The sequence below is a fragment of the Meles meles genome, chromosome 19, assembly GCF_922984935.1.
Source record: "Meles meles chromosome 19, mMelMel3.1 paternal haplotype, whole genome shotgun sequence".
Lineage (NCBI taxonomy): Eukaryota > Metazoa > Chordata > Mammalia > Carnivora > Mustelidae > Meles > Meles meles.
The window spans coordinates 52,745,302-52,768,968 of record NC_060084.1 but is presented as its reverse complement, the minus strand read 5'-3'; the positions used below and the strand labels follow the sequence as shown (position 1 = coordinate 52,768,968).

General features: G+C 51.9%; 2 protein-coding genes across 2 annotated transcripts; both read left to right on the top strand.

The window, feature by feature from the left end:
* The first annotated feature begins 2,120 nt into the window (after positions 1-2,120).
* On the top strand, positions 2,121-7,531 carry KLK15 (kallikrein related peptidase 15). Its single transcript, XM_045988354.1, is given in 9 exon segments — positions 2,121-2,163; positions 5,140-5,293; positions 5,614-5,713; positions 5,716-5,808; positions 5,810-5,916; positions 6,036-6,082; positions 6,085-6,143; positions 6,145-6,180; positions 7,379-7,531. Coding segments are annotated over 9 exon segments (792 nt in total).
* Positions 7,532-9,471: 1,940 nt separating this feature from the next.
* KLK1 (kallikrein 1) lies at positions 9,472-13,684 on the top strand. The gene is made up of 5 exons (XM_045988342.1): positions 9,472-9,545; positions 11,259-11,418; positions 12,550-12,836; positions 12,970-13,106; positions 13,481-13,684. Exons 1-5 carry the CDS (start codon positions 9,500-9,502, stop codon positions 13,634-13,636), a joined length of 786 nt encoding a protein of 261 aa, XP_045844298.1. The 5' UTR covers positions 9,472-9,499; the 3' UTR covers positions 13,637-13,684.
* Positions 13,685-23,667: the final 9,983 nt, after the last annotated feature.

Here is a 23,667-nt window from a genome sequence, read left to right as displayed (position 1 = left end):
CCTGACTCAAGACCACCAAACTCAGAGTCCAGAGTTGGAGATACACAACAAAAAGTGCAAAACCCAAGATCCAGAATACAATGCCCAGGATCCAGAGTTAGGAGCCAAAGGCACCCAGATCCAGAATCAGAGATCTGAATCCAAAACCCAAAATCAGGAAGCGGGGATCCAGATCCAAACTCCATCTCTGATTTTGAAATCCAAGGTTCAGAATCCCAGAATTGAGGGGTCCAGATCCAGGTCCAGAATCCGAGATTCAGAACCCTACTCCAGGCATAAGAATCATGGCGCTAGAATACAGTTTCTACACTCCAGACCCCAATTCCAGGTTCGAGGTTCCAGATTGCTGGTCCTATCTATTGATTTCTTCTGATTTGGGGCTCTTGCCCTCCTGTCTCCTCTCCCTTTAGGAACTGTCCCTGGCAGGGAATTCTTCCTTATAGACTCAGACAAAAGCTTCAACCTGATAAATGCTCATTAGGCCTTGCCCCCACCCCACTAGCCACCTAGGTGTCCCCACCTGTAAACCTGACTCTCAGCCACCTTCCACCCCACCCTACCCCCTAGAGAACCCAGGTGGGGCCAGAGCTTACAAATTCAGGTATTCAGGTGCCTGCTCCCCTTCTTCTGGCATCCAAGCTGCCCCAGATGAAGCTGGAGGATCTTTGGGGTGAGATCTTTGAGACAAGAGCTAGGGATGGGGGGACTGGGAGACACCCAGGAAGACACAGGTCTGCCCTGGTCTGGGGGAGACACTGGATGCCCTGGTCCCAGGAAGCAGACATACACTGCCCTGAGGCACTTGAATTTCAAGGGTACCTGTGTAGGTACATGCGTCCTTTACTGAAGCCTCAGGTTGGACCTGAACAAAGAAACTGTCCTGGAGATGCAAGAAGGAGCTGCGGAGGGGCCAAGGAGGAGGGGGATGGAGTGAATCAGAGGATGTCCCCAAAAGCGCTTGTATCAGAGCTAAGAACAAGGTCAGGAGTTATCAGGGGTTCAGGTCAGCTCAGCTCAACCTCCCCAGGTGTCCCAGGTGCCAGGCCCCAGGCTGGGGACACAGAGATGACCTTATCTGAGCATTCCTGGGGATCTGTGATGTGATAGAGGTACACCAGGGGATGTAAGGCCCAGAAAAGATACCTGCTAGGTCTCGGGGTTTCCTAGAAGAGGTGGGAGCTGAGCCTTGGAAGGAAAATATGAAGTTGGAAGATAAGGGGAAGGCTTTAATTCATTCCCAAACTTGTTGGAGCCTCCCATGGACTGGACCTTTCACCAGAAATCCAGTGTTCAGTCAGGCCAGGCCTGCCTACAGCAAGTTCTCATTCTGGTGGGGGAGGCAGACACCACTGACTAGAGATGGTCAGAAAATCCCTCAAAGTCAAGTGGATCCCAAAAGGAATGGCATACCTGGGAGGAGGAGGCATGGAGGCATGGAGGCATGACATCAAGGAAGGAAAATGGGAGAATCAGCTGTGTCTAGAAGGGCAAGGTCATGAGAGACCCCCTCAGAGGGCCTGGTAGAAGGAGAGAAACCACTCATAACCTCAAAAGTAAGGCTGGGGAGCTAAGACTTTTTACTGGGTGTGCTGGCGATATCCTAAGGGCTGTCAGCAGGAGCGTAACATGGTCAGCTCTGGGTCTGGAAAGACCCTGCAAGGCCATGTAGGCTGGGGGAGTGTGAACTTGATTGGAGGGACAGACAGGAGGGCTGGGGGGCAATGGGCACCCAGAAGGCCAGGTAGGAGGCTGGGTTAGGGTCTGGGGGGAGAACATATTCTGAGCCAGAGCCTCGAGCATGGAGAGAGATCCAGGAGCAAGTGGGATGGTGCTGGGGCCTGACAGGCTGTGGGGGCACCAGAGGGTCTGTTCTGGTGCCTGGAGGAACAACATGACCCTCAGAGATGGAGAACCTGGGTAGGCTGGGGTGGGTAGGAACCTGGGAAGGCCAGGGGGTAGAAAGAGCAGTCTGGGGTGGGGGGTGGGCAAGATGGTAGAAGCAGCAGGTGGGATGAGTTTGTGTCTGGAGGGATCCAGGTGAGGGCACAAGTGTCCAGTTTCAACCCGGTTCACTCTCTCCTTTCCGCAGACTTCAACAGAACCCTTGTCCCTGCTCCACAATGCGGCTTCTCCTCGCCTTCTCCTTCCTGCTGATATCTGCAGGTGAGGTGGGCCCAGGTCAGGTCTGGGTCTATGGGAATGTCGTCCCCCTACCCCACATCAAGAACAAATCCAGGCCCTACAGTCTTCCACTTACCCCACTCCCCTGCTCTCCCGGAGTCCTCACCCTACTCCTGGAGTCCTGACCCTACTGTCAGAGGCCTGGGGCTGCCCTGGAGTCCCCATGTCAGCTGGGACCTCTTGCTGCTTCTGACAACAAGAACAGTCCTTGGGGTGACACAGACCTGAGTTTGAGTTCTGGGGCTGCCCTTTCCTTGCTGTGTGACCTTGAGGAAATTACTTTACGTCTCTCTACCTAGAGTGCCTTTTCTAGAAGACAGCAGCTACCTATGACAGTAATGGTGAGGTTTCAGTAGCATAATGTAGATAAAGCTCACCATAAGCTTTAAACACGTGTTAAGAGGCCACAAACACAGACTTCTGGGCTGGAATTCCAACTCGCTGTGTTCTGGTGACGTAACATCTCTGTGATATGGAGATAACAGCAGATGCCCCCGGGGTTGTAAGGGTTAAATCTGGTCCTATGGGTGAGGCATGAGAAGATGCTTAGTCCAGGGTAGTGTCCTGTAAGTGGGCTGAGTGCTGGATAGATGCCAGGCAGTCACGAGGATAATATGCCAGAGCTCCCCTAATTCTCAAAACATCTCTGTGGGGTGGTCTCTACTAGCCTCATTTGACAGGGGAAGGGGCTGAGGCTGGGGAGGGGTGACCACTATGTCAAGGTGACCCTGGGTGGCAGGAAAACTCCAACCCATGTTCAGCTACCACCCATGGAGAGTTTAACTGTAACCTGATGCCTTTACTCTGGAGAAGCGGAGGGTGGACTTTCATTATACCCGCACATGACCCTCGCCTCTGGGTGCCCCTTGAAGCTCCCCCCTGCTGCCAGCCTCCCCTCAGGCTTTCTCTGTGCTCTCTCCTCCCTGCCTCCTGCCTGACTGCTACACCCAGCCAGGGCCTGCACCCTCCTCCGGCTTGTACTGGCCAGGAGCAGCCTCGACACCCAGCGGTTCAGCCTGCACCCTCTGTCCTTCTTTGCAGGACAACAACCCCACCCTTCCCTTGTTAAGCCCCCTGTCCACCACATCCTCATTCCCCCAACCTTGCCAGGGCCCTTGGCCCAGTTCCTGACCTGGCAGGCAGAGGATGGGCTTTTGGTCTGGCTTTGCAAATTCCTGCCCCAGGGTGGGTGTCTGCATGACCTTCAGAGGTCATATCCCCATTGCCCAGCAGCAGATCATAATCTTGTAACCTTGAAATATCCCTGTCCTTGTGCACAGTGCAGTGTGTGTGTGGAGGTGGGGGAGGTTTTCAAAGCTCTGTGTGTCCATATCCTACCCACATGTGTGAACCGGTTTCCCTATGTGAAACCCAGTGACCTTGAACACCAGTGACTGCGTGGGGGGCTCATCTAGAGACGGGAAAATATGTCCTGCCCTGTGTCTCTGGCTATGTCTTTGACCTTAGATGCCTAGCCCTGTGTGCACTCTTTCCCCGGGGTCTGATCTAGTGGGTCCACATCTGAGTATTGGCCCTCTGGATTCATGTCTCTTACTCTGAATCCCCACAGTGACTTGAAGAAGAATCACAATTTTGACCTTGACTCTCTTCATCTGAGCCTGGTCATATGTCTGACTTACTGTGGCTAAATTTCTGTCCAGAACCTAATTATCCACATGTACATCTACATAAGTAAATCTGTGTGTCATTTATTTAAAATAACTAGTCTTTATTAAGCAACTATAATAAGCCAGACATCATAGACACACACATATTTAATCCTTATAATAATCCCATTTTACAGAGGAGGAAACATGGGCCCAGAGAGGTCAAATAATTTGCTCAGAGGCTCACAGATAACACGTTTGGATCTAGGGGTTTTACTCTAACATTCCAGATTTAACCCCTATACTTAGACTCATGTCTGTGAACAAGTCTTTGAGGGTCTGAGTTCATATGTATGTCTCTCCCCATGTACCCTTATTAAGGACCCCACTGTGTTGTCCAGTCCCTGTGCACGAGTGTGCAAGTCTGTGACTGGTATATTCAGACCCACACTGGAAACTGTAATTTTTTTTAAGATTTCATTTATTTATTTGTCAAAGAGAAAGAGAATGCCCAAGCCCAGGGGGAGCAGCAGGTAGAGGGAGAGGAAGAAGCAGGCTCCTCAATGACCAATGAGTTCGATGCGGGGTTTGATCCCAGGACCCTGGGATCACAACCCACACTGAAGGCAGACGCTTAACCAATGAGCCACCCAGCCACCCCTAGAGACTGTAAATTTAGGTGTGAACTTCTATGTGCAAATCAGGGTCTGTGGTGTGTGGGTGTGTGTGCGCGCATGCACGCACGCCCATGCTGTAGCTGTTCAGATTCAGATATATCTATGAATACGCTATGATTCTTGAAACTTCAACCCATGTATATGCAAGTGAATTTAAGCTTAAAGTGCTCTCTTCCTCAGTTTCTAAGTTCTGGAGACTGGTTTTTCCCAAGTTTGCCCATGACCTTGTGTGGCCATATCTGCATTTGGCTGAGATGTTCAGACTCTGAAGCCAAGACTGCGTGTCATACATATCGAGTGGCCACATCCATTTGATGTCTGTGACAGCTTGGTGACCTTGAATGGCTGGTTCCAAGTGGTCATCTTTTGGAACATGTATCCAGTGTTGCTGTCTCCACTCCTAATCTCAGAGGACTTCTTGACTTCTAGTCCTTTCCCACCTGTAGTAAACAGGTGAGGGCCAAGGGCAGGGGGACCGTTCTGGAGAAAACAAGCAGCAGTTGTAAAAGCCAGAGAGAAGGCAGTGCTGAAAATTCAAGGACAGGGACATCTTAAGAGATCGGGGGAAAGCACAAATGAAAAATGCATGGTATGGGCAGGGTCCAGGCAAGGTATAGGACCCAAGGAAAAGGACTCTGTCCTCAGGGACCCTCCTCTGCCCCCTCTCCCAGCAGCCCAGGATGACACTGAGTAGAGGCTGGGAAGTGAGGAGTGTGAGCCCCACTCCCAGCCATGGCAAGTGGCCGTATTTGAGCGTGGGCGTTTCAGCTGTGGCACTTCCTTCATTTCTGCACTCTGGGTGCTGTCTGCAACCCACTGCCAAACCTGGTATGAAGGCAGGGCTCCAAGTCCTGAGGGGCATGGCGGCAAGTGTCAAGGGAGGGATCTGAGCATCTTGGATTCTGTGGAGGAAGGAGCTGGAACCTGGGGGTTGAGTTCCAGGGAGGGAGCAGGGGAGGAGGGGGGTGCATCTCCTTGGTCCCTGAGTGGCAGGGGCTAGAACTACTGGCTGCAGCGCCTTGGACAGAGAGTATGGCGTCTCCAGATTCTCGGAGGGTGGGGGGACCCCAGCTCGCTCGCTCTTTGATCTTTCTGTGTACTCCTCACTCCTCTTGCGGGTAATCACCTGCCCTCACCCGCCCTCACAGCTTCATGAGAGTGCGCCTGGGCAAGCACAATCTGCGCAAGCGCGGTGGTCCCAAGCGGCTGCGCACTGTGGCCGGAGTCATCCCACACCCGCGCTGCTACGTACGTACGAAGCACGCAGCCATCGCCGCGACGTCATGTTGCTACGTCTGACACGGCCCGCGTGCCTCTTCCTGCAGGTGCGCTCCGTGGCGCTCGCTGCCCACACGTTGCCCCCAACGGGGTGAGGCCTGCGTGGTGTCCGGCAAGGGCCTGGTGTCTGATGACAAGCCTGGGACCAAAGGGAGCACAGAGTCACAAGGTGCGTGAAAGGATGACGCTGGGTGTCAGGCCTCCAGGGACCCTATTCTCCAGGGCTCTCAGGCGAAGGAGACTAGGGCCCGAAAATACGGATTCACTCCAAGTCCACTGTCTCCCCCGTGAGTGTCCCACATACCCTGCATTGTGCCAGCATCAGCGTTACCCCAGCCACATCTGTAACAAGGACTACCCAGGGCGCCTGAGGGCCTCTATGGTGTATGGTGGGGGGGGGGGGGGGAGTATAGGGCGGAGGCCCCGACTCCTGTGAGGTCAGAGCCATGGGGTTGTGTCAGGTCCTGCTTGCTTTGGGCCAGAGAAGATGCCAGGGAGAGGTTTGGGGATGGAGAAGGAAGAGCAGTTAGAATGGGGGTGAGGTTGGAGATGGGTTAGGTTGTGTTTGGAGTGGATGATGTGGTTATTGGTTTGGAGTGGCCTGGGTTTGAGTTAAGAACAGGAACGGGTTTGGGACACCTGGGTGGCTCAGCCGGTTAAGCGTGGCTCAGGTCATGATCTCAGGGTCCTGGGATCAAGCCTCGCATCCAGCTCCCTACTCAGCGGGAAGTCTGCTTCTCCTCCCTCTGCCCCTCTGCTCATGCTCGCTCTTTCTCTCTCTCTCTCTCTAAAAAATAAATAAAATCTTTAAAAAAGGAATAGGAATGGGCTTGATTTGATTTTTTTTTTCATATATATTTATTTATTTTAGGGAGTGAGAGAGAGCAGGAGGTGGGGAGGAGGCAGAGGGAGAATCTCAAGCAGACTCCCTACTGAGCGGAGACTGCAGCCTGGAGCCCTGTGCTGGGCTCCATCACAGGACCCTGAGCTGAAATCAAGAGTAAGATGCTTAACCGACCGAGCCACCCCAGTGCCCCTGGTTTGAGTTAGATGGAAAATATTTTGGGTTGAATTGGGGGATAGGGAAGACTTTGTCTAGGGTGTGAAAGACATGGTGATGACTAGGATTGGTTGTGTTGGCAGTGAGGATGGGCGTAGATCTGGTTTGATTCTGAATGGGGAAGATGTAGGGGTTTGATTGGGTTGGGGTTACATGAGAAGGATAGAACATGGGTTGGCTGAGTTGTATTGACTTGTGTTAGGTTGGAGTTGGGTTGGATTGGTTTGGGCTAAATTGGGTTATATTGAGTTGAGGTGGGGTGGGATTGCATGGGGTAGCCTTGGATTAGGTTTTTTTTAAAGATTTTATTTATTTATTTGACAGATGGAGATCACAGAGAAGCAGGCAGAGAAAGAGGAGGAAGCAGGCTCCCCGCTGAGCAGAGAGCCCAATGCGGGGCTGGATCCCAGGACCCTGGGATCATGACCTGAGCCAAAGGCAGAGGCTTTAACCCACTGAGCCACCCAGGTGCCCCTTGGATTAGATTTTGATTGAGATTGTGAATGGTGATTGGGATAAGAATGGGAGCCCTGGATCCAGAAGTTTCCCATTCACACTTTCCCTTTTCCCCACAGGGTGACTCTGGGGGACCCCTGGTCTGTGGCAGAGTCTTGCAAGGCATTGTGTCCTGGGATGATGTCCCCTGTGACACTACTACCAAGCCTGGTGTCTATACCAAAGTCTGTAGCTACTTGGAGTGGATTGAGGAAAGCATGAAGAGGAGCTGACGGTTGTGGTCTCCTACCTTGTGTCTCTGAGCAGAAGCTCCCAGAGCTGACCAGCAGCCCCATCCTGACTGGGGACAGAACTGAGCCATCCCTCAAGACCTCATTTGTCCAAGGCACAGATGTTAGCCAAGGACCTGTCCCATCTCAGGCCAGAGCTGGTGCTCAAGTTCACTCGTTTTAAACACTGAGATAACAAGAGTGCTGATGCAAGTTTCTCTATAGGAGTTTCTGTGACTTTTTTCTGGGGATGAAAGGAAGTGGGAGCGAGAGACTGTGTGGGGACCCAGAGCCACTGTACACAGTTCCTTTTCACCCATGCCCCAATGCCTCGGTGAAGAGAAATTGCTTGAGGTAGGGCTCTCTTCATTTCCATATGCATAGGATCACCTGTGTAATCTTTTTTTTTAAAGATTTTATTTGTTTCTTTGACAGACAGAGATCACAAGTAGGCAGAGAGGCAGGCAGAGAGAGAGAGGAAGAGAAGTAGGCTCCCTGCTGAGCAGAGAGCCCAATGAAGGACTCCATCCCAGGATCATGACCTGAGCCGAAGGCAGAGGCTTTAACCCACTGAGCCACCCAGGTGCCCCCACCTGTGTAATCTTGAGGAAAAGACCCAGTGCCCCTCAGCTTCAGTTTTCGCATCTGTAAAACAGAACTCCCCGTATTGCTTCCCTCACAGGGCTGTGAGGATTAGATGAGGAAGCTCATATGAACTGATTCAAATAGTGCCTGGCGCTGGGCAAATATATCTCTGGACCCCAGTGAAAGGACCCAGCACACTAGATGATCAAGAATGACCTAATTTCTTCGAGACTTCATCGTGGACTTCTTGATAGCCCGGCAAAATGGCAAACGCTCTCCTTTCCTTGGGCAGGCTTCCTGACACACAGTGGAGACTGGGTTACCCAGCAATGTATTTTGATTTTACTGAAGAGCCAAGGGAAGTTGTCGGGGGCCTATGAATTTAACACTGAGGCTGCAGAAATCTGGTTCCCAGTTCTCAACAGAGATCCCCCCAAGTGTGATCTTCAAGGTCACCTGATGTTGAACTTCATGAACCTGGCTCCTGAGACCTAAATATGTTACTGGGGGAAGGGGAATTAGAATTTGTGGAAAAGATGCACTTGACTGTGGAAGGCAGAGAGTCTGGAATTTGCGGGACTTTGGGGGGACATAACCTTGAGCATCCAGATCTGGGGAATAAGGAGTAGGGGTGAGGTATAATGGGATCCCAGCATTGTTGAAGGGCAGGGGGACACTGGGTCTTGAAATGCTAGGGAACATAATCGGGGAGACCACTGAAACTTCATACTTCTTGAACTGGGGGCACTAGGGTTATGGTGGTAGGTACCCTAAGATTTTATTTGGGGAGAAACAGTAGGTTGGAGCCTAGATGCTGAGTCCAGGAGTGTAAGAATCAGGGTGTTCTGAAAACCAAAGCTTACGTTTCAGAGGCAGCTGAAGCTGAGAAACTGGCATCTTGGCTCCAGGTGGTGCAGGAAGAAGGGAATCAGAGCCCCACTGCTGGTGTTTGAGGTTGCACTGGTTCTTCAGGTGTGTGACTTTCCTTGGGGTTCCGATGTATGGGGCTTTGCATTGGTGGTCACTGATTCCTCCACTCTCCTCTTTCTTCTCCCAGTCACCCCCCACACCTCTCCTCACTGCCTCCTGTCTCCAAAAGCAGGGGCCCAGGAGCTCCAAGCCCTGCCCTCTCTGACCTCAGGCCCCAGGAACAGTTCTAGCACAATCAGAGCCAGCGTGGAACAGGTGCTCGATCTCCCGCCCCTTCCACAGCTCTGGGGTGGAAGGAGGTGTCCAGCCCCCAGGCAGCAGGGGCAGGGCCTTGGCCAGTATCTGTTGCCAGCAGGGCAGGGGTGGGGCTAGGGTGGGAGGGGGGATGAGGGCTTTAAAACACTCCTGGGGAGGCTTCCAAGCTCCGAGCTCACCACCAGCCTGCCCGTGGTCACCATGTGGTTCCTGGTTCTGTGCCTTGCCCTGTCCGTGGTGGGGACTGGTGAGACAGTGGGGAAGATGTGGGGTGGGGGAGCGGGCCCGACTTTCATGCTGCCCTCACCCCCCATAACTTCTTTCTCTCCCACACTCCACCCCAGACCCAGGCCCCTAAAGTCCCAGCCCCTCTTCCTGGTTGCAGTCCTCATTCTTGCAGTAGGTCCCTGCTCCGTCCCAGGACTCCCAGAACTTTCTCCTCTTCCCGCTCAGACCCTTGCCCCTTACCAAAGGGGCAGAGCCTGGGCCATCTCTGTCTCTTTCTTTGGGGGACTCCAACTCTTCCAAGGAGGGCCCCCAATCCCAGCAGACCCTGGGACCCTAATCACCCCCACCTACCTCCTAGTTCTCTATGGCTCTGGCTCCTGAGTCCCCAAATTCTTCCACACCCTGGTGATTTTTCCCATCTGGCTGTCTGCTCTCAACTAGGTCCTCCAGTCCCTGGCATCTGGCTCCCTTCAAATCTTCCCAGGACCCCCAAATTCCATCAGACACCTATACTTCTCCCCAAACAGACTTTCTGGCCTGTGACTCTGGGTGGGGCCCCCCATCATGGTATAAGGATTCTACAAATATCTCCTCCTTCTCCAACTCCTTGTCCGTGGACCCTGCTCCGGCACCACCCCCTCTTCTCCCGGAGGAAGGACACCCAGAACCCCCAGCTACAGGCTCCTTCCCTTGTGGAATGGCCTTCTTCCCCATGCTCCAGACCTCCCCAAGTGAATCCCTCCTATATATGGCTCTGGTTTTCCGGACTTGCCTCCAGGATCCCCAGATACCTTCACAGGCCGGCTGTCCTGCCCTACCCCCCGCCCCCCGTACTCCAGCATATGTTTCTAAAACCCCACGTCGAGTGGGTCCTCCCTGCGTTCCCATAGCTGCTTGGCCCCAGTAAGCCTCCATCATCATTCCTATCTGGCACCACCCCCGAGAGACCCCAGATCACTCCTGTACCTGCAGACAATGAACCCCATCTCTATGAGAATCACCCAGTCCCAGAGGAGCTGTCATGGAGCTCTGCCTCCCCTGAGCCCCCTCCCAGTCCTGACCCCAACCCCAGTTCCATGGCTTCACCCCTTTTACAAAACCGTTCCTGTTCAAGGACATTAGACCCCCAGGGGACCCTCTCCCAGCCCCAGTCAAGGGACCTCAAATCTCACCAAGACTCCCCAGCCCAGGTGCTATTCTTGGCCTATCAGACCTAGTTCCCCTGAATCTTTCCAGAACCCCAAAAGCCCAACCTGGGCCCTAACCAATTCCTCAGCCTGGGATCCCTGTAACCCCCCAAATCCTTCCGCCCCAGCTTTTGAGCCACTCTCCTGGGGCATATATCCTCTGTGTCTAGAATCTTTTTTTTTCCCCCTCTCAGAACTTACAATTTTCTGTTCCCCAGGCCAAGATCCCAAATCACCCCCATATCACCCCGTCCCCACACATGCTACTCCACACACTGCCTTCTTATCTCCTGCCTGATCCCTGTGCCTGGCTCTGTTCTCAGCGTAGTCTCCCCACACAGGACCCGTCACCAACCCACAATCCCAGGGATGGCTCCAGAATTCCAGAAACTCCCCACACCCCTTGCCCATCTCCCCAGACCCCCAGCCCTGCTCCTCTGCCCTCATGTCCCTCCAAGCCCACATCACAGCTCCCTCTCCTAGCCCAGTACCCCCGGCCCAAGGGCCAACCTCCCATGTGCCCTGACCCAGCACCCCTTCCGCAGGTGCCGCGCCCCCAGTCCAGTCCCGGATCATAGGAGGCTGGGACTGTGAGCTGAATTCCCAACCCTGGCAGGCAGCTCTGTACCATTTCAGCAAGTTCCAGTGCGGGGGTGTCCTGGTGCACCCACAGTGGGTGCTCACAGCTGCCCACTGCATAAACGAGTGAGTGGAGACAGGGCGTGTGGGGAGGGGGTGTCTGTGCTCCCACAGGAATAAGCAACTGGGCACAGACTCTGGGTTCACCTACGGGGAAGCTGGGGGACTGAGGGAAACAAAGATGGTACTGGTCTGGGGCCCATGGAGAGTGGCAGGGACCACCCAGGAAGCCCTCCCATGGCAGTCTGTGTCTCTGTCTCTCCCTGTAACTGTCTTCCTGTGTTTCCCTGTCCTATGTCTCTGTGTCTCTTAGTAACTGGCTTTGTCCTGTGTCTGTCTGTGTCTCCTTGCGTCTGTCCACCTCTGGGTCCCTCTGCTGCAGACCTCACTCCCTCTCCTGCATCGCCACTGAGCACCCCCGGAATGAGACTGAGGGGAACCCCCAGAGAAAAGGAAGGGATTCTCCTGACATGTGTGCATGGGGGGGGGGTGCTTCTCATGTGTCCAGCCCCTCCCTCCAAGACAGTGATGCCCTCCAGGGGACACAGGGAAGGGCTGGTTTCAGCTGGAGCCCCGTGGGGACCCTGGAAGGAGGAGGAGGAGTAAAAAGAGGAGGAGGAAGGGGGAGAAAGTCTGGGGAGGGAGGTGGAGCAGACCTTGGGCTGGCAGCCAGCCCACCCGCGGCTGGGGAGCCAGCCCCGCTGTCCCTGCTGCAGCTGAGCCGGTCCCAGGCCCCCTCCCTGCCCCTCCTGTCCTCCCTCCCTGTTCTCTCTCAGGCTGCCCTCCACCCCCACCACCTGTGTTCCTCACTCTCTCCCTTTGCTTCCGGTCCCTGTCGCCCTGAGCCTGCTGCTCCTTCTCCTCCCTGTGTGGTCCTTCCCTCCTGCTCCTTCCCTCTTTCTACTGTCTCTGCCTCCTTTGTGCTCTGTCTCTCACTGTTCCCCCTCTGTCTTTCATCCCCTCTCTCCCTTGGTGTTGTTCTCTCTTTTTCACTCTTCCTGTCTTTGTCTCTGGCTTTGACCTTGTCACATCCTTCTGTCTCTCACTCACTGTCTTTTCTTCATAGCCCTTTATCTTACCAACTGTCTCTCTCTCTCCAAGGTTACTCCTTGTTTCTCTGTCTTCAGGACCCTCCCTGGCCCCATCTCCCTTTCTCCCTCCTCTCTCCTCATTCCCTGGGGCCCACTCTCTCCCCAGCAATTACCAGCTCTGGCTGGGTCGCCACAACCTGTTTGAGCATGAAGACACAGCCCAGTTTGTCCAGGTCAGCGAGAGCTTCCCACACCCTGAATTCAACCTGAGTCTCCTCAAGAACCACACCCGCCTTCCGGGAGAGGACTACAGCCACGACCTCATGCTGCTCCGCCTGGCAGATCCCGCCCAGATTACAGATGCTGTGAGGGTCCTGGACCTGCCCACTCAGGAACCCAAGCTGGGGAGCACCTGCTACGCCTCTGGCTGGGGCAGCATTGAACCAGATAAGTGTACGCCAGAGCCGGACCATGCAGCCTGGAGCCCAGACACTTGGATGTAGGGAGGAGGGGGCTGGGGACTGGACTCAGGGTCTGAGGAGCCACCTGGGGTCTGGTCACAGCCCTTTTTCTGTCTGGTCTGTAGTCATATACCCAGACGACCTCCAGTGTGTGGACCTCAAACTCCTGTCCAATGATGTATGTGCCAAGGCCCATACCCAGAAGGTGACAGAGTTCATGCTGTGCGCTGGACAGCTGGAGGGCGGCAAGGACACCTGTGCGGTGAGTCAGCCTGCCCCACCCCCTACCCCCAGGCCTCTTGGTGCTGGGGGAGGAGACTCAGGGTCTGGACTTGAGAGCTAATAAGGCATCAACTCCAGCTTCCCCAAACCAGCCTCTGTGCCCTCCCCACTGCCCCCCTTTCTTCCCACACCCTCACCCTGGTGTCCCACGGATCTCCCTCCTCCACATCAGAGTTCACCTCTGTTGGCATCCCACCAGTCCTCTGGCAGTGGACTCTGGAGAGAACTGTGTCTTTTCCTGGAGCTGGGGAGTCGCTGTCTGCGCTCTGTGAGCCCGGGTGTTAGAACTGGTGGTCCGCACACAGAACCCCGGGCCTTGCTGACCTTCCTCTTCCTCTCCACCTTGTGCTGCAGGGTGACTCGGGGGGCCCCCTGATCTGCGATGGTGTGCTTCAAGGAATCACATCCTGGGGCCACGTTCCATGTGGCAGCCCCAGTATGCCCGCCGTCTACACCAAAGTGATCTCGCACCTGGAGTGGATCGAGGAGACCATGACAGCCAATTCCTGAATGCCCCCATTATGTCCCCTACCCCAGTAAAATCGCATAAGCATCAAATTCGCATCATGTCTGGTGTCCTCTGGCCTCCCAGACGCTGGGAACCTGGAAGCAGGGGATCCCAGCAGCCCAGTCTAAAGCCCTCCCAGGCTCTCGGCAGGAGGTGTGCACGAATGAGCTAGGAGAAAGGAAGGAGCCGAGACAGGTGCAGACAAACCCGCAGAGAGAGGCTCAGACCCCAAAGGGCAAGCAAGGGCAAGGGACTCGAGACCAGTTCACACATGTTGGACCCGACCCTGCCCTTGGGGGAGAGAACGCAATAGAGGGTCGGACTTAAAGGTTGTGAGGCTCCCACGTTTTATTGTGTCGGAAAAGTCAGTAAGGGGGGGTTGTAGGAAGTGTTATCACAAGCCACGCCTTTCTGGGGGAGAAGCTGGTTCCCCAGAGGGTGCAGCTACATCAAATGGGGAGCAGTGCAGGTCCCACCGGGAGCGTGACTCGCCCTGGAAGGGGAGGAGTTCCCACGTTGTAGTGCAACTTCGGGGCGTGGCCTGAGGGGGCCTGTCACCCAGGGGCGGGCCCTAGCTAGGGGGGGGGGGGCGGTGCACACCAGCAAGTGCGGCAGAAGACAATTTAGGAATCGAAGGGGGCCGTGTCGCACTGTAGGGGTGGGAGCAGGGATTGGGTGGGCGGGAAAAGAGCTGGGAAGGGTACGCCTTAGCTCGAGGAATGGGGACACATTCTTCGGGCACGTGGCCACGATGAAGGGGACGGACCCAGTATCTGACCGTGGTCATCGGTCAGTATCCTGAGAAGCTCCGTGCGACTGATTCGGGAGGCTTGAGGGGGTGAGTGCCTTGGGCAGGTCCACGGTGTGCTTGTGGTCCGAGTCAGGCTGCTGTTGGGACGCGCTTCTAGGGGCGTTCTTCAAGGCCCACCGACGATAACTCACCCGCCGCTTAGAAGACGTCCTTTTGCTCCACATGCCTACGTGGTTTAAGTAGCTCAGAGCTCCTGCGGGCCGAGGGAGGGGGTCGGGTGGGGGAGCGGAGCGGGGAGGCGGAGTGAGCCGCTGCACTCCGAGTCCCGCCCTAGGGCCTGCCCAGTCCCTCGTGGCGGTCTCCCATCGGGTCCACCCCTATCCGGCCCCGGGCCCTGCCTCCAGTTCTCCCCCGGGCTCCGCCCCCTGCCCTCCCGAGGCACCGCCCCTCCCTCCCGAGGCACCGCCCTCACCGGCCCACAGCATCAAGGCGCCTGCAGTCCAGCACAGGTAGGTGGTCACCAGGTAGGATATCTGTGGCCTCGGGTGCAAGGTCTCGCAGTTGACTACAAAGAGTGTCAGACTGAGAACAATCAGGAACCCTGCACTGGGGTGAGGCCAGAGATGGACACATGGCTGGACAGGGACTCCAGGACCCCCCCAGAAAGAAAAAAGAGACAGCCTCTCCTCTCCCCCACTTTGTGACCAGCCATTGTGCGCGCGCGCACGCACACACACACACACACACGCACGCACGCGCACACACACACACTCCCGTGACAGACAGAAAGATACCCAGACAGAAGTGGAAAGAAAGAGGGGAAATAGGAAGAGGAGAGAGACATAACCCCCAACACTCACCCCGACTGCAAAAGGTAAAGTGGAATTGAGATGCGCACAGAAGGAGTGTGGCAAAGACCCCAAATGACATTCAAAGACAGACCCAGAAGGTAGCAGGACAGAACTTTAGAGATACACCTTCCCAAAGCCAAAAAGAGAGTCGTGGGGAGAAATACTGGTGGTGGGAAAGGCACCCCTTTCCCCCAACCCGACACTTACCAATGCTGAAGCTGAGAAAACTGAAGACAAGGTCGACCTTAGTAAGGCGTCGGAACACTGGCCGGAAGGAGAGGCCCATGGTGGGGAGGAGGATGAAACACAGGGTCAGGGCCAGCATCATGAAGCCTGTGCTCATATGGATGAGAACTAGGGAAAGAAGAGGAAATGCTCCAGAGTCATCCCCAGACACTCTTCAAGGTCACTCTCCAATCTCATCCCACTGCCATCCCCAGTAGCGGCCCAATGAACACCCCCAAAGTTTGGCAACAGACCTCCTCAGCTTCACCCACATTCCCATCACCTAAGTCCCTTCCTAGAAACCCCAAAATGACTCTCACAAAGTCACCCTAGGCATCTGTGTAGTCAAAATCAGCCCCAGTTACACCCTCAAAGTTGTCCCAAATCACCCCCACCTACCCCAAAGTCAACCCCAAAACCTTCATAATCAACTCCACCAATACTTCCAAGGTGACCCCACAGATGACTCCTGAGTCACTCCCACTCACATCCTCAAGTCACCCCAAAGAATCATCTCAGTCATTTCTAGAGTCATCCCCACAGACACCCCAAAGGCATCCCACAGCAACTCACATTAATACCCTCAGTATTGTACCCTGACACCCCCAGTAGCACCCTCAAAATTATTCAAGACACTTTAGTCATCCCTAGTCTCCAAAGTCCCCTTACTTCTGCCATAGTCTCTCCCACTTACATCCCAAGGTCCCCTAGGGATCCCATTTACACTCCCAGAACCTCCCAAATATTATCCCCATTCACATCCCAGAGTACCCCACAGATATTCTCCAAATCACCTACCTTGACCCTTAGAGCATACACAGATATGTACACACAAGAAAAACTTCCAAATACCCTACAACATAATCATACTCAGTTTAAGTTGCTATTTATCCAATATATGTTTCAGAACAAAAATTTTGCCCCTTCTGAGAATTACATCTCCTTTTTACCCTTCCCTACTTTGCCTACTTATGAACAGTGCAAGACTCTTTCAGCCAAATAAGCTAAGACTCCATCTGCTTTGCTTCTGGCAAACTGAATATCACATAACCAGAAACCTAACCAGAAATTAAAAGCTTGGTCATATATACAGAATAGCAGGAGTGCTCTGGGGGTCAATCACAAAATCCTGGTTGAGGACTTCTCATGACATACCTTGCTTTCCCCGGGCCACAGAAATACTCATGACCCTGGCCGAGCCAATCACAGTGCCCCATACCTCAGGCCATGGTGATTGGCCTAAAGATGGGCACATGACCAAAGCCAACCAATCAAGCTCTGCTCTGGTTTCTTTTTCTTTCTTTCTTTTTTTTTTTTAAGATTTTGTTTATTTATTTGAGAAAGAGAGAGAGAAAGAGCACAACCAGGGGGAATGGCAGACAGAGGGAGAAGCAGACTCCCCACTGAGCAAGGAGCCCAATGCTGGGCTTGATCCCAGGACTTTAGTTAGGATCATGACCTGAGCCAAAGGCAGACCCTTAACCGATTGAGCCACATAGTTATCCCCTGGGACTTTTTCTTTTTTTTTTTTTTCTTTTTTTTTTTTTAAGATTTTATTTATTTATTTGACAGATAGAGATCACAAGTAGGGAGAGAGGCAGGCAGAGAGAGAGAGAGGAGGAAGCAGGCTCCCTGCCAAGCAGAGAGCCCGATGCGGGGCTTGATCCCAGGACCCTGGGATCATGACCTGAGCGAAAGGCAGAGGCGTTAACCCACTGAGCCACCCAGGCGCACCCCCCCCCGGGACTTTTCTAACTGAAGCTGTCAAAAACTCTTTCTTTTAGTCCGGAGGATTATAAGCCTGGGGCTGCCTGAGCCTTGGACCCAGTCTCCTGGGTGCTGGAGATATGATAGAATAAAACTAAGAAAGGGAAGCAGACAGGAGGACAGGAGCAAGAGAGTTGAGATGACATTCAAGTCCCTGGCTCTTGTCATCCCAGAGACTGGAGCACCTGTGTTTGGGTCAGAAGGAGACATTTGTGGTGTGAGTTTCAAGGTCCATTCCCCACTCTCAGCCCCAGTTATAAGCTAATCAACGCATTGCATTGCTCTGGCTGCTGTATTTGATTTGGGGTACTCATGTGACCCACCACACAAGACTTTTGCAGAAACTTTTTGTGTTCTTTTTCCTGCCAGGCTTCAGGCCACATTGTTAGTAGTTCTGTCAGTTTGTCTGTCTGCTCTAAGATCCATTCCCCACCCTTCCCTGTTCTTTACTGCAAGGACTGCCTTTTTTTTTAATTTTATTTATTTATTTGACAGATAGAGATCACAAGTAGGGAGAGAGGCGTGCGTAGAGAGAGAGAGAGAGGAGGAAGCAGGCTCCCTGCCAAGCAGAGAGCCCAATGCGGGGCTCGATCCCAGGACCCTGGGATCATGACCTGAGCAAAAGGTAGAGGCTTTAGCCCACTGAGCCACCCAGGCGCCCCTGCAAGGACTGCATTTCTGAGCTTCCTTTGCTCACTGGCTTATCAGTATGTTTGACTAATGCGCAGCACAGCAGAAGACTGGCTCTGGAAGAAGAGGACAAGCCAGTGTATTTATTTCCCTCTCCCCACCCCACCCCCTCAGCTGGTGTCTTTAGCAGTAGCTGCATTTCCCCCCCCCTATGATTCTAGTCACCTCTAAGCAAATCCTACCATGAGTCTAAGCCTTCCATATGGCTCCAGCTTCCAGGCTCTGGTAATACCACCACCTCCCTTTCTTCTGTCCCTATATTAACTACCCTCTGAAGCATCTAGAATGATCTCTTTTTCTAACTAGATCCTAACTTACCACCATGTGGAGCCTTGAGAGTGAAGCCAATTCAAGTAGCCAAGAAACAGACAGGCAGTAATGTCTAATGCTATCACTTGGACTCTTGAATTCAGCCATGCCCGAAAGCATTCCTACTCCCACTCTTTTTCATTTCAATGAGACCATAAATTCCTTCACTCAAGCTATTTCAAGTTAGAGTTTCTGTTACTTATGATCCCAAAGACTCCTGACTAATTCAGATTCTTTCCATAAGTTGGCAAGGAGCACAGGATTCAATGCTCTCTCCATACCCCATATTAAAATCGCAGTCAAACACACACACACACACACACACACACACACACACACACACACACACACTATTGAATTTTCGCCAAAAAATCTAGAGGGAGAACTCCCTGAAGCAAGAAGCAATTGGTAAAATCTCAGAGGCAAAGGTGGGGAAATTAGAACATAAAAATTCTGAGTTTCTGGATGCCTGGGTGGCTCAGTGGGTTAAAGCCTCTGTCTTCGGCTTGGGTCATGATCCCAGGGTCCTGGGATGGAGTCCCGCATCGGGCTCTCTGCTCAGCAGGGAGCCTGTTTCCCCTCCTCTCTCTGCCTGCCTCTCCGCCTACTTGTGATCCGTCTGTCAAATAAATAAATAAAATCTTATTTAAAAAATTCTAAGTTTTGGGGCACCTGGGTGGCTCAGTGGGTTAAAGCCTCTGCCTTCGGGCCATGCAACTGCCCCTCAGAACAATGTATTAGTTAAAATATAACCTATGGGAAATTTTACAGTTACCAAGCACATTTAGATATAGCCTTAAGGAAAACACATACTGGCAACAGGCCTCTGGGGGAGAGGACCAAATACGGCCTTGAAGCTGAGCAGCTGGGGATGCCCGGCTCACTCTGGGTGGAACGCCGCCTGCTTCATTTTTCCGTTATCTCCCCTTGCCCCCCAGAGAGCACCTTTGACTACTTAGATAAGTCCTTTGAATGTGCTTGTTCAACTATAAACTTTATACTGCTTGTCCAGACATATTTTGCCTTCCTTCTTGTTTATCTACAAGGCATATGACTAATGTTTGGCCTTCTTCGGCTCTTCTGTTGGTTATTGCTTCTATCTAATAAAAGCGAGACTGAGGAGTTGTTCGGGACAACAGTCTTTTCTACTGCTGTCCCCTGCTCCCTTTCTCTTGCAGCTGACTTGTTTGTGCCTCATTCTTCTCTGGTTCACTGACAGGAAGCGACAGGGTCAGGTATGATCCCAGCGTCCTGGGATCAAGCCCCACATTGGGCTCTCTGCTCAGCAGGGAGCCTGCTTCCCCCTCTCTCTCTGCCTGCTTGTCTGCCTACTTGTATCTCTCTCTCTCCGTCAAATAAATAAATAGATAATCTTTAAAAAAAATTCCAAGTTTCTATACCTTAAAAAAGGCCCTCATAACCTACATGTTATGTCTTTATACCAACCATAAAGCTTTGTACATTCTTAGCATTCAATAAATGATTTACTTTTTTCTTTTTTTTTTTAATTTTTTATTTATTTCTTATTTTTTTATAAACATATAATGTATTTTTATCCCCAGGGGTACAGGTCTGTGAATCGCCAGGTTTACACACTTCACAGCACTCACCATAGCACATACCCTCCCCAATGTCCATAACCCCCTCCCCCTCTCCCAATCCCACCTCCCCCCAGCAACCCCCAGTTTGTTTTGTGAGATTAAGAGTCATTTACGGTTTGTCTCCCTCCCAATCCCATCTCGTTTCATTTATTCTTCTCCTACCCCCCTAACTCCCCATGTTGCATCTCCACGTCCTCATATCAGGGAGATCATATGATAGTTGTCTTTCTCCGATTGACTTATTTCACTAAGCATGATACCCTCTAGTTCTATCCACGTCGTCGCAAATGGCAAGATTTCATTTCTTTTGATGGCTGCATAGTATTCCATTGTGTATATATACCACATCTTCTTTATCCATTCATCTGTTGATGGACATCTAGGTTCTTTCCATAGTTTGGCTATTGTAGACATTGCTGCTATAAACATTCGGGTACACGTGCCCCTTCAGATCACAACGTTTGTATCTTTAGGGTAAATACCCAGTAGTGCAATTGCTGGGTCATAGGGTAGTTCTATTTTCAGCATTTTGAGGAACCTCCATGCTCTTTTCCAGATGATTTACTTTTAAAAAGAGATCTGTAGGGGCACCTGGTTAGCTCAGTGGGGTAAATCTTCTGCCTCAGGCTCAGGTCATGATCCCAGGGTCCTGGGATCGAGCCCCACATTGGGCTCTGTGCTCAGCAGGGAGCCTGCTCCCCCCGCCCCACCTGCCTCTCTGCCTACTTGTGATCTCTATCTGATAAATAAATAAAATCTTTGAAAAAAATAAAGAGATCTGTAATACCACCTTGTGTGTTTTTACGTGATAAATATATGCAATATATAGAGAGACATACTTATATGTGTGGGTGTTTATGTGTGTATGTGTAGATGTTTATACCTACTGTATATAAACATAGCTATTTTCTCATGTGTGCAGAAAATAAGACTAGAAGAACACACAGGATCTTAAAAATGGCTTAGTAGCACAGGTTGCCCCCAGGAAGGGGAATGGGTGGGATGGGGGACAGAAATGTGAGGGAGACTCTTGAACTTGTTAAAATGTTGATCTGTGTAAATATATTGCCTGTTCAAATAAAAGTAACTTAAATTTTAAAGTCTTCTTTAAAATTTCTAAGGAGTGTGTATCAAAGTCTTACAAAGTCTTCTCAGCTCTTCTGAAGGACTGCTATTCCACTCTTGGGAATTTACCCCCAAGGTAATTAAGTTCCAATAAAGTATCATCAATATGCGAGAAATTTGTGAACCATTGTTTTGGCTCACCCAGCATCTGTTCCCATTCTTCTGGCAAGAGCAACTTGACTTTGTCTTAAGGAACTCTCTGCCCACCTTTGGTCCTTGTGCTTCTGACAGAAATGACCCCTCTACTGACTCATAAGAAAAGTGTTTTATCTAGACTCAGCCATTCACAGCACAACTTCTTCCTGACCACAGCAACTGGTGCAGGGAGGAGTGAGAAATCCCAGGGAAGTAAATATGATCCCCTCAGAGCTAATCCTGAGATCTTTGCTTGAGGGATATGGAAGATAACTTACTCTCTTTCCCCCATGGTTGTTCACAGAAAGGAGAGAATCTGGGTGCTGTTCATGGTCCCCACTGCCACTGTCCAGGCAATGCTTGCCTGAGGCCCAACACAGAGAAAGCCTTCACAGAGAGGTGGCAAGAGACAGATTCCCTAATGACACCCTTTAAGCGCCTGGATCCAGCAGTACCTGAACCTGGGATAGATCTAGGCCTCTGTACTTTTCCATAACTTGAAACCATGTTTGTCTTACTTACACCAACTTGAGTTTGGGAGGTATACAAGAAAGAGATATCCAAAATAAATAAGATCAATACCACACAGTGTTCTGGAAGTTTCATAAACTTATTTGAGGTCTGAAATGAAGGTAGGTGCATTGGCTGAAAAAAAATCCCTTATAATAATAATAGCTAACGCTGGTGTAGCACTTAATAGGTACCAGGCACTGTTTTAACTTCCTAATTCTTCTAACAGTGTATGAATAGGGACTACTACCACTACCATTTTAGAAATGACGAAACTGAGCCAAGAGAGGTCAAAGAAGTTGCTGAAGATCACCCAGCCAACAAATGGTTGAGCCAGGATCCAAACCCAGGCACTCTGGCTCCAGGTTCTGGGCTGCCTCCTGTTGCAGTGCTCAAAAGCGCTGGAAACACACAGAGACCTACAGGAAGCAAGATGTTTCTGGAGGAACTGGAAATCATGTTTTTTTAACCATCTTTTTAAAAAAAAAAAAAACGCTATTTGAGTGGCGCCTGGGTGGCTCAGTGGGTTAAGCCTCTGCCTTTGGCTCAGGTCATGGTCCCAGGGTCCTGGGATCAAGCCCCACATAGGGCTTCTCTGCTCATCAGGGAGCCTGCTTCCCTTCCTCTCTCTGCCTGCCTCTCTGCCTACTTGTGATCTCTGTCTGTCAAATAAATAAATAAAAACCTTTAAAAAATAAACAAAATAAATTTAAAAAACACTATTTTAAGAAATGAGGGAAGAGGGTGGCTGTTGAACATCTGACTCTTGGTTTTGGCCAGGTCAGCATCTCCAGGTCCTGAGATCAAGCCCTACCACAGGCTCAATGCAGAGTCTGCTTGGGACTCTCTCTCCTTCTCCCTCTCCCTCTGCCTACCCCCTGCACTCTCTCTCTCTCAAATAAATAGATATATTTTTTAAAAAGTGAGGGAGCAAATGATGGTGTCTTTAGCATCTAATCATGAGGCAGATTGGTTTTCTGTCAATTGTGATGATCTTCCTATACACTAGGACTGTCCCGTTTCCCTGTTTCCTCAAAAATCATATACGACTCCAGGAGACTCCTTCACAATGCCTTCGGGGAATCTCCAGAGACCCTCCCAAGAATTCCAAACATTCCCAAGAACATCCAAAGAGATTCCCCAGAGATTCCTGCCCCAAAATAACGTCCTGATACACCCCCTCCCTCAAATATCCCATAGCCTGCCCAGGCGCCTACTGACCGGTGACTTGGCCCAGGTTGGCACACTTGTACCTCCTGCAGTCTGTCCAGATGCCCAGGTAGCCTGTAAAAGAGCCCTGCAAGTAGACCAGACGTCCATCCACCACACTGAGCACCATCGGGGTTGCAAGGACACTGAAGACGAGAGACCAGCCCCGCAGGATGAACTTGCGGTCCTCGTCCCAGGAAGAGACCATGTTGGCTGGGAAAGAAGAGAGTTCTGGGGGCTAGGATCCACCTGCAAACCACTGCTGTGTGCTAGTCTCCATTTCTGACCATGGCCACATCTCCACCCCCACCCAGACCTTGCCTTTTACCCCATTCTCAATCCCTTTCCTCCCACAGCCATCTCCCCACCCCCACCCAAACCCCAATTCCCACCTCAGCCCCGTCTCTGATTCCAAATGCATCCTCATTCTCATCTCTAATCCTAATACCCAACTTGGCCCCCATCCACAACCCTGTTTGAAGCCCAAACGTACTTGTTTTGTCTCCAACCTCCTCCCCCAGTTCCTGTTCCCCAAACCCCAGCTCCATCTCTGCTCTCAACCTCATCCCCTTATCTAGACCCTGTCACAAATCTCAATCCAGGACACACACAGCTACAACGGAAGCTCCAAAGCATGTTCACGAGGCCGAGATCCATGGTGTTGTCTATACCCTACATCCACCAAGCCCCTGTGATCCTGCCAACCTTCCCAACTGGCAGGGACTCCTGTCCCCCCTCCCTTGCTCACTTACGTCCAGCCACACTAGACTTCACAGGGTCCCTCTCACACGGAGAGCTTTCCTACCTCAGCACCTCCACACAGAGTTCAGGCTGCCCCTTCTGCCTGTCGTACTCTTCTT